An 11185-nucleotide genomic window follows, 5' to 3' on the forward strand; every position below is an offset into this window, starting at 1 on the left:
GCGCAGTTTGGGGATAGTATAGGTCATACCTTAAAAATAAATGTCATTGAGAAGTATCAAAGTATATCATTTTAGTATGTGATATGTTCAAAGCATAGAAGCAGGAATCTGGAAGCAATAGTTAAAATAGGGCATGGTGGCCTTGGCAGAAACCTGGGCCTGGAGCTGAGCGAGGACGTGGGAGGTGCTCTTGTGAGGTCAGGAAATCTGGAAAACCCATTTCCTGAATGTGTTGCAGAATTTAATTACAGAGCTGCTTCAGAGTTCTTTCCGAGGGATTTCCAGCAGCATTGGTCCTTTTTGAAGGGAGAAAGTGTTTCAATGAAAATCTCACAGCCTATAAATTACTGCTGCGAATATTCACGGTCAAATGCTGAACACATTTGTATGAAATCCTGCTGTCCACATGGTCATTAATCTGTTTATTTTCAATGTTGCCCTCATTATAGTATTCTGGTGAGGCAGTGGTGTCGTGTCACTGGGCTAGTAACCCAGAGACCCAGGGTAAATGTTCTGGGACTCGGGTTCGAAGGCCACCGTGGTGGATGGTGAAATTTGAATTCAGTAAAAGTCTGGAATTAAATGTTTAATGATGACCATGAAACCATTGTTAAATGTCATAAATGCCCATCTGGTTCACTAATGTCCTTTTAGGGATGGAAATCTGCCCTCCTTACCTGGTCTGGCCTATATGCGACTCCAAATCCACAGCAATGTGATTGACTCTTAAATAGCCTAACAAACCAACTCTGTTCAAGGGCAATCCGGGATGGGCACTAAGTGCTGGTCTAGCCCCCATTCCCTGAACAACTTTTAAAAAAAACATCTTAGAGCCTATCTGCTAATATGGCAAACAGTTAATTTCTAGGCCGTTATGGTGCTCATGTATGATTGGAAAACGTAAGATATATCTGCACACGGACAAAACTCTCAGTTGTGCATTGAATCATGTTAACTTCTCAGGATATTAAATTTGCTTTTCTGCTTCTATTTTGCAAAAGAGGCAGGATAAAGTAATCGTTATCGTACAAATGTACACACTTTATTGAGAAAGACTATCTCCTCACTGTTGCTGCATTGCATATTTTATAGGTACAGAACGGAGTGGCAGTTTATGCAACGTGGGCAACCATAGCAACACTAATTAACTTCGCTATTGTACTAACTTATAGTGGAGGTATTACAACTGTAACATCTGGCACAGTTTCTCTTTCCATCCTGGCCTTCAAAGTAGTTCTATGGTATGTGTAGTTACAGTTTTAATAATTATTTCTGACTATTTATCAATTATCTGGTAGTAAAACCTTTGTTTTTAGAGTTCTCCGTTTTGTAGGTGAATGCACCATGACACGTGACTCTAGTTCTGAAAAGCTTAAGGCCCTAGGATTGCTTGTCTATTATGTTCACTGATCGCTGTCGGGACATCACCATTAACTTCAGTGCCTTGGACTGGGGAGAGGAAAAGTGGGTAGGGTTTCTGACTATTAATTTAAAGTTGAGGTTGAACAAGTTTTCGAAGATTGGGCTTTAACTACTTTATACCAGTGAGGAGCTTTCCTGATGGCGTAGCTAGTTATGGAACTGCTGATTTCTGTCAGGCACTTAGATCAAAGCTGAGATGGTTTACACTATTATTCTGCCTAAAAGTTTCACAATCTTTGCTAAATTTGGAAAACCACCAGGTACTTACTGATGATGAAAGCCATTCAGCCCATCTTGGTACGTCTATCCAGAACAACTCTCCAATCTCTTCCCCTCCCCCATCGCTACAGTTAACTGTTTCCGAAATGATTCCTGGGTTTTTGCCTCCACCATTCTGTTCAGAGGGCCACATGCTGCTCGCTTTCTGCATGAACCATCTGATGGCTGTCCTAAGATTGTCTGTGCTAGTTTTGAACCTTGAGCTGGAGGCTACTCCCATAATTTAACAAGTAATATTCTGCAGTAACATTTTCCTGCCATTTACTATTTTATATACATCTGTAGGATCACTTCTTCCAAATTGAAAGCCAAACTCTCTAGACTTTCCTTATAATTTAAAATCATAACACCAAGGAGCAGCTTTGTGACACCTTTTCATCCTTCCTCCTTTGTTTGAAAGTCTCCCCTGTTTTTGGATGATGAGATGTGGTCTGACCAGGGCACTGTACAGTCTGGACATGACTTCCTCTACCTTATACTCCACTGTCTGGTTCTGTAATTCATCATCCTATTAGCTTTGTTGATTGCTGCTCTACCTTGATTGGACATGTTGAGCAGTGAGCCTATTAAGATTCCTTAGTCTCATTCAGCTTCACCCTTGGCTACTTCAACACCATTCACGACGTATGTATGTTGTCCAGTTTTTGTGATGTGTGCAATATGTCTGCATTAAATGTAATCTACCACTGTTCAGATCTTCACATATTTTGCTCAGTTCACACTCTGTAATTTGTGAAATGTCTCTTAATTTCACTGCCCCTCCCAGTTTGGGTATAATCCTGAAATGTAATCAATTCGTACTGAATTATCACTCGTGTATATTTGAGTAATACAACTCAGTGTTTGCCTTCTCTCACCCTGACAGATCTCTTTTAACAATGCCGATGGACATTTTAGCCGACATCTCATTAATCGCCTAGTTTTGTCCCTGCAAAGTTTAACTGAACGATCAGTTGAAACGGCACCCAGCAAATTGGAGGGGGAAATTGACCAGGAATTTTGTTTCAATGACCCTCCATGTAATCCACGCCACATCTATCATTACTCACTGCTTGGAGTCATATATGAAGAATAGGATAGTATTAAATGGTGAGCTGAGCCCATACCATGGAAGGAATCATAGAATCCCTACAATGCAGAATGAGGCCATTCGCATATCAGGTCTACACCGACCGTCTGAAAGAGCACCCTACCTAGGGTCAGGCCCTTACCCTATCCCTGTAACCCAATGCAACCCAACATTTTGGACACTAAGGGGCAATTTAGCATGGCCGATCCACCTAACCTGCACATCTTTGGACTGTGGGAGGAAACCAGAGCACCCGGAGGAAACCCACACTGAGACGGAGAGGAAGTGAAAACTCGACACAAACAGTCGCACGAGGCCGGAATTGAACCCGGGTCCCTGTGCTGTGAGGCAACAATGCTAACCACTGAGTCACCATTCCGCCAGTGCTTTCAGCAGAGGAGGGAGGGTGAGTGAGGTTGACAGAAAATTGGCAGTTTGCCGATCACTGCATTAAAAAAATTCACAGATAATTGATGAGTTAGAAGAGTATTGCACATGTTGTAAAATAAACCGTGGTGTGCTATTTCTTTATTGGAGGGTGCTGTAGAACCGCATTATCCATGCTGCTGGCCCATGCCACTATACAATAACTAATTGTGAAAGATTATCTATAGCATTAAGCAATATAATACATTTTTTCATACTACTGTACTGACAGATCAATTATTAATTATTATTTTTGCCCACAGGTTCTATTTAGAAAACCTTTTGTTTGATAAGTATGTGCGCTACACACTTACAGTCTATCCAGTCATCATTGTGGCATTGTCAGGATCTTTAGACAGAAATTACAACACTGTATCTCCAACCAGAAACAACATCTATATCGGTGAGTGTTACGGACAAAATAATATAACAATTGGTAACAAACCAGTGGCCTTCATTTCCTTCTGCATGCTATTTTCATTGGACTAGTTTCTGCATTTGGGTTAAGTGTGGGCACTTTCCTGACACTTTGTCTAATGAATGATGTAAAGTAGTGCAAAGCAGGAATTTATCCCAACCAGAATATCCAAGGGTCCTAAGAATAATGTACAGAAGAAATCACAGAGACTTACAAAATTCTAACAGGATTAAACAGCATAGATTCAGAAAGAATGTTCCCGATGGTAGGGGAGCCCAGAACTAGGGGTCATAGTTTGAGGATAAGGGGTAAACCTTTTAGGACTGAAGTGAGGAGAATTTCTTCACCCAGAGAGAGATGAATCTGTGGAATTCGCTACCACAGAAAGTAATTGAGGCCAATTTCAAGGTGAGGTGTAATTTCAAGAAGGAATTAGATTTGGTCTTGGGGCTAAAGGGATGAAGGGATATGGGAGGGAAGGGGGGATGAAGGTATTGAACCGGATGATCAGCCATGATCATAATGAATGGCGGAGCAGGCTCGAAGGGCCGAATGGCCTCCTCCTGCTTCTATTTCCTACGTATGTTTCTATGTAAGTCCGAAATCATTTTCTTGTTGACATTGTCTGTGAGTCATGTCACAGTGGCAGTGGCAGTGGCTGAAATGGAACAACTGTTTAACATTCTCCCCCAGGGTGAATTCTGCAGAGTTGCCCAAGGATATTGAGAAAATTAGATTAGTGGCCAGTGGAAATATTTCCCTCAGGCGCTTTTATTTCCAATAATAGGCCCAAAACAAGTTGGAAGCTGACTTTATCTCAACCACAGCAGATGGAAACATTTTGTGACCTGCTTTGAACCATTACTTTGTAGCCCGATCCTGGTATCAACAGGATTAAACCGTAGCATTTATATGTTTTCTTCTCTCGCACACCCCTGGGAAAAATCCACTTAGCTGGTACAAGCCAAGTAGTGTGTGATGATAGCACTACATTCAGGACACGAATGCCTCTTCTGCAGTTCTCTAGCAGTTAGTACAAACTACAGCTACCACCAGGTGCTTAAAGTGGAGGTCTGGATGCCTAGGAGATGGTGACCCAGAGGCCATGGGCATGATCTACCCGAATCTACGTGTCGCGTGCACGATTAGCCAGGTGTTTCCCAGCGCTCAGAGTGTGGACCTCTAAGTTGCTGTCCTTGGTCTCCCCAAGGGTAAAGAAGAGCGAGAATGGGGAGAATGGATGCTCTCTCCAGCAGGAATTAATTGAAGGATAGTATGCCTTGTTTGCAGCTGGACATGACACTAATGAAACCATTTCCTTTGCACCGAGCTCGAGATAAGGAGAAAGCTTCCCAGTTGGTATGCACACTCAAATCAACCTCTAAGAAGTCAGATGGGATGTGGGCTGCTTCTTTTAGAATTTGTCGAGTGCAAAATGAACATAAGGAATAAGCAACGAAAGAGAAAATGCTGGAAAATCTCAGCAAGTCTGGCAGCATCTGTAGGGAGAGAAAAGAGCTAACGTTTCAAGTCTGATGACTCTTTGTCAAAGCTAACAGACAGAGAAAGTGGGAAATATTTATACTGTGGAGTGAGAATGAAAGACGAGTCATAGCCACAGAATCCCAGGGAAACCGGGTGCTAAGGAGCACAGAAGCCAAGGGGAAAGAGTGCTCATGGCTGTCCGCAGTGAGAACAAAAGATGTGAAAGGTCAAACTGCAGGGAAACTAACATCAGAGGATGAACTGTAGATGTGGGGGGAGGGGAACGGGGAAGCAAAGAGGAGAAAGATGAAGGAAAGGTGGATAAGATTGGTGGGGAGAAATTAAATATATATTAAGAAAGAAAGAAATGGTAAAAGACAGTTAAAATGAAATGAAAACAAATGGGTCGAGGTGGGGTAGTGCTGATCACCTGAAGTTGTTGAATTCGATGTTCAGGCCGGAAGGCTGTAGTGTGCCTAACCGGAAGATGAGCTGTTGTTCCTCCAGTTTGTGTTGCGCTTCACTGGAACATTGCAGCAGGCCAAGAACATACATGTGGACATGGGAGCAGTGTCTTTTGTTAAAATGGCAAGCAACAGGAAGGTCAGGGTCCTGAATGCGCACAGACCGAAGATGCTCAGCAAAGCAATCACCCAGTTTGCGTTTGGTCTCTCCGATATAGAGGAGACCACATTGGGAGCAGCGACTGCAGTAGATCAAATTGGAAGAGATGCAAGTGAAACGCTGCTTAACCTGGAATGAGTGTTTTGGGCCTGGGATGTTAAGCATGGAAGAGGTAAAGGGGCAGGTGTTACACCTTCTGTGATTGCATGGGAAGGTGCCATGGGTGATGGGAGAGGTACTGGGTATGGTGGAGGAGTGGACTAGATTGTCTCGGAGGGAACGGTCTCTGCGGAATGCTGACAGAGGGAGTGACGTGAAGATGTGTTTGGTGGTGGCATCACGCTGGAGTTGGCGAAATTGGCGGAGAACTATGCTTTGCAGACGGAGGCTGGTGGGATGAAATGTGAGAACGAGGGGGACTCTATCCTTGTTCTGGGAGAGAGTGGAGGGGGAGAGGGTAGTGGCGCGGGAGATGGACCGCACACAGTTGAGGGCCCTGTCCACAACTGAAGGTGGGAAATCACGGTTGAGGAAGAAGGAACACATTTTCGAAGCACCATTTTGGAAAGCGGCATCATCGGAACAAATGCGACGGAGGCGAAGGAGTTGAGAGAAAGGGATGGAGTCCTTACAGGGTGTAGGGTGCGAAGAGCTGTAGTCCAGATAGCTGTGGGAGTCAGTGGGCTTGTAGTGGATATTAGTGGATAGTCTATTGCCGGAAATGGAGACAGAAAGATGAAGGAAGGGAAGTGTCTGAGATGGACCAGGTGAAAGTGATGGAGGGGTGGAAACTGGAAGTGAAGTTGATGAATTTTTCCAGGTCCGGGCGAGAGCATGAAGCGGCACCAAAATAGTCATCAATGTATCGGTAAAGGAGTTGTGGGAGGGGCCCCGGATAGGCCTGGAACAAGGAATGTATACCCCATAAAAAGGCAAGCGTGGCTAGGACCCATGCGGGTACCCATTGCTACACCTTTGATTTGGGGAAAGTGAGATGAGTTAAAGGAGAAGTATTTGAGAGATAGAACGAGTTCAGCCAGGCGGAGGAGAGTGGTGGTGGATGGGTATTGTCCGGGCCTCTTTTCGAGAAAGAAGCGAAGAGCTCTCAGGCCATCCTGGTGTGGGATGGAGGTGTAGAGGGATTGCACATCCATGGTGAATAGGAGGCGGTTAGGGCCCGGGAACTGGAAGCTGTCAATATGACGCAGGGTATCAGAGGAATCCCAGGTGTAGGTGGGGAGGGAATGGACCAGAGGAGTGAGGATGGAGTCAAGATAAGAGGAACTCGGTTCGGTGGGGCCAAGAGCATGCTGACTCAATGGGCCTGCCGGGACAGTCCTTTTTGTGGATTTTGGGAAGTAGGTAAAAGCAGGCTGTCCGGGGTTGGGAGACTATGAGGTTGGAAGCCGTAGGAGGAAGGCACCCGGAGGAAATGAGGTCGCTAACGGTGTTGGAGATGATGGCTTGATGTTCAGCGGTCTGGTCATGCTCCAGGGGGAGGTAAGAGGAAGGATCTGAGAGTTGGCGCTCAGCCTCTGTGAGGTCGAGGTAAGTGCGCCAGACGACAACAGCACCCCCTTTGTCGGCAGCTTTGATGACAAAAGTCGGGGTTAGACCTGACGGAGTGAAGAGCAGAAAGTTCGGAAGGAGAGAGGCTGGAATGGGTGAAGGGGACAGAAAAGTTAAGACGGCCAATGTCCCATCGACAGTTCTCAATGAAAAGATCAAAGGCAGGTAATTGTCCCGGCAGGGGGGTCCACTTGGAGGCAGAATGTTGGAGGCACATGAAAGGATCAGTGGAACGGTGGGAGGATTCTTGTCCAAAGAAGTGGGCACGAAGACGAAGGCGGCGAAAGAAGAGTTCAACACATGTCGAGCCCGGAATTCATTGAGGTGCGGACATAAGGGTACAAAGCTGAGTCCTTTGCTGAGAACAGCACGCTCAGCCTCAGAGGGGAAGGTCGGAGGGTATGGTGAACACGTGGCAAGGGCTGGGGCTGGGAGAAATGGGGTACGAGGGATTGGGACTGGGGGAGGGTCTGGGTTGGGCAGTGGTGTTGATACTGGGAGAAATGGGGTACGAGGGATTGGGACTGGTGGAGCGCCTGGGATGGGTTGTGGTGTTGATGAGTTGTTGAAGCTTGCGTTCCTTAACATCTGTAAGAAACAGGAAAAGATTCTTGTTAAGGCGTCGAATGATGCGAAGGATGAAATGAAACTGGGGACAGGGACAGCTTTGAGAGAGAGTAAGACGGTGCTGTTGGAGAGAGATGTCGAGTGTCTTCATGTGGCGGCGCATGGCACTGAGTGTGGTTTTCAGGATGCGGTGAGAGCAGCAGTTGGAAGAATGTTGTATATCCTGGAGGTACCTGTAATCCTGGAAGTTACATGTAGGGTGGAATTTCAGTTGAAATCCCCGTGGGGTAAGTCGGAGACGTAGACAGGAAATATGGCTGTGGAAGCGAGTCTTGGTAAATACCTTGTCCAACACTAAGAGAGAAATGGAAAGCAGTGAAGTTGGATAGTGTGGGAGGGACTTACGGAAATCCTGTCGAAGAGAAGAGCAGTACTTCTTCAGGGTAGGCATTCCTGGAAGAGAGGTGGCAGTGAGTTAAACACTGGATAAAAGCAAATTACTTTTGGCCCAGGCCCAAAACACTCATTCCAGGTTAAGCAGCGTTTCACTTGCACCTCTTCCAATTTGGTCTACTGCATTCACTGCTCCCAATGTGGTCTCCTCTATATCGGAGAGACCAAACGCAGACTGGGTGATTGCTTTGCTGAGCATCTTCGGTCTGTGCGCATTCAGGATCCTGACCTTCCTATTGCTTGCCATTTTAACAAAAGACACTGCTCCCATGCCCACATGTCTGTGCTTGGCCTGCTGCAATGTTCCAGTGAAGCGCAACACAAACTGGAGGAACAACATCTCATCTTCCGGTTAGGCACGCTACAGCCTTCCGGCCTGAACATCGAATTTAACAACTTCAGATGATCAGCTCTACCCCACCTCGATCCATTTGTTTTCATTTCACTTTAACTGTCTTTACCATTTCTTTCTTTCTTAATATATATTTAATTTCCTCCCCCCCCCACCCCCACACACACCCCAATCTTATCCTTTCCTTTATCTTCTCTTTGCTTCCCCGTTCCCCTCCCCCCACATCTACAGTTCATCCTCTGATGTTAGTTTCCCTGTTTGACCTTTCACATCTTTTGTTCTCTCTGGGGACTGCCATTAGCACTCTTTCCCCTTGGCTTCTGTGGCCATTAGCTCCCAGTCTCCCTGGGTTTCTGTGGCTATGACTCATCTTTCATTCTCACTCCACAGTATAAATATTTCCCACTTTCTCTGTTAGCTTTGACAAAGGGTCATCAGGCTCGAAACGTTAGCTCTTTTCTCTCCCTACAGATGCTGCCAGACTTGCTGAGATTTTCCAACATTTTCTCTTTCGTTTCCAATTCCAGCGTCCGCAGTAATTCGCTTTTATTAAGGAAGAAGCACACAGCCCCTCAAGCCTTTCTCACCATTCAGTAAAATTGTGCCTGATCTCTGACCTCAACTCCGCACTTTCCCATGATCCTGTTCTCAAATGAATAGAAACGAAGAGTTAACATATTTCCCAAGACTATCTGAATAGTGATAGAATTAAAACAATGTTCTCTTTGTAGTTTAATCCTGTTCTCCTCACTCCAATTGTATTCATTGTGCACAATATTAACACTGATTATTTCTTCTCTTTCCCCAGCTGTGCTGCTGGCCACTGCCTGCACTGCCTTTGCAGCACGCGTTGCCATAGTTACTTGGAGACATTTCAAACGCCCTCTCCATCATGACAAGGAAAATTGAGGTTTTTCTGGAAAAGGGATACCAGCAAATCAAAACACAAAAAAAGTGGGGGGGGTTCACTTAAAAAGAGTAAAGTTGTACTGGGAAATCCAAGTTCTAACTGATTAAAGGCAAACATGGACACGTGCTCAAGACAGTCATGGAGTTGTTGCTTATTAAAATTCCAGTGTTCATTGGTTTGTGCTGCTCACCCTGCTGTCCAGTGCGGTGTTGCACTGATGAGTACATTCACCCTCAGCCAAGCTCCTCACTCACTTTATCCATTGTAGCTTGTCCCCCACATCATCCTGTGAAATGTCTTCATCAATAAGGAGGGAGTAACTCAAGTCTGGCAATCAGATTAATTGAAGTTTGAGGGCACTTGTACATTTGGGCCCAAAATTGTGCTCCAGGTGGTTGATAATGAATTGTTCTCAGCAGCGAATCAGTGCATTTTATTGCGGCTGAGCATTTGGCCGCAGCCAGACGGATATCTTGCAAAACAAAAGCAAAATGCGGCAGATGCTGGCAATCCGAAATAAAAACAGGCATGCTGCAAGTGCTTCAGTGAGTCTGGCAGGAGAGAGAAACAAAGTTTTGCGTTTCAGGTCGAGGATGTTAACTCTGTTTCCCTCCCGGCAAATGCAACCGGACCTTCTCGATAGTTCCAGTATTTTCTGTGTTTTTGAAAACTATCTGAGTGTCGTTGCTTCATGCAGTCGATGTTGGTGTGCATTTTTGTGGCAGTGGAAACATATGAGGAAAATAGTTCATTGGGGCTATAAATGGTCTTGGGATGATCAAAAGTTACATTGCAACAACTGCCTTCCCAACTACTAGCTTAATTTTGATTAAAAACGATTTAACAATAAATAAAATCCTGATTCCTGGAAATCTGAAAATTAACAGAAAATGCTGGAAGGGGCCGAAAGGAGTAAGATTTTCAATCAACATTGCCTGAATCGACTTCAGACATGGGGAATACTCTTCACCCTCCTCTTCCGATGATATTGCTCGTTTTGTGGCCTCTGACTGTGTCTTGCAGTGGTCGCATACAGCCTACACGTTGAGGGAATGGGATGATTTTCTGTTCGCAAATGTCTCTGCCTACTGCATTGGTGTCCTCATCGTGACATGGGTACAGTCAGCCACTCTGAATTTGTGGGGAGCCGGCTCTGGAGGCAAAGCCCTTGGCGGGGGCTGCAACAGCAAATCTGTGGGCAAGTTGATGTGGTCCCTCAGTCGATCTGAGAGTGTATTAGTGATGGTGGTGTTACACCAATGGGAAGCTGATTGAGGGATACTGCAGGGGTGTAGGAGGAGCCAGCTGCCTTCAAATCGAGGGTCACAGTAGCCTTGAACGCAACAGGCAAGGCGTGGGGATCGGTTGACTATGCAACATGAGGAATCCTGCTTTGGATACCTTGAAGTAGGCTATGCAGTCTGGTGGATTTTAACAGAAAGTCTTATTTAACAACTCATAACTATGTGAAAAAATGAAATGAAAATCGCTTATTGTCACAAGTAGGCGTCAATTAAGTTACTGTGAAAAGCCCCTAGTCGCCACATTCCGGCACCTGTTCGGGGAGGCTGGTACGGGAATTGAACCGTACTCCTGGCCTGCCTTGGTCTG

The 11185-nt window shown here is 45.4% G+C and overlaps 1 protein-coding gene across 4 annotated transcripts in view; it reads left to right on the forward strand.

Annotated features, from left to right (window-relative positions):
- The window catches only part of LOC140385233 (uncharacterized), a 59397-nt gene extending 49698 nt beyond the window's left edge, over positions 1–9699 (forward strand). For all 4 annotated transcript variants that reach the window (XM_072467156.1, XM_072467157.1, XM_072467158.1 and 1 more), the window contains 3 exons: positions 1093–1241; positions 3460–3599; positions 9473–9699. In XM_072467156.1, the coding sequence (XP_072323257.1) occupies positions 1093–1241; positions 3460–3599; positions 9473–9573 (390 nt within the window). In that variant the 3' untranslated portion in view covers positions 9574–9699. The remainder of the gene's footprint in view (positions 1–1092; positions 1242–3459; positions 3600–9472) is intronic.
- The last annotated feature ends 1486 nt before the right edge of the window (positions 9700–11185 follow it).

This window comes from Scyliorhinus torazame, chromosome 11, assembly GCF_047496885.1.
Source record: "Scyliorhinus torazame isolate Kashiwa2021f chromosome 11, sScyTor2.1, whole genome shotgun sequence".
Taxonomy (NCBI): Eukaryota; Metazoa; Chordata; class Chondrichthyes; order Carcharhiniformes; family Scyliorhinidae; genus Scyliorhinus; species Scyliorhinus torazame.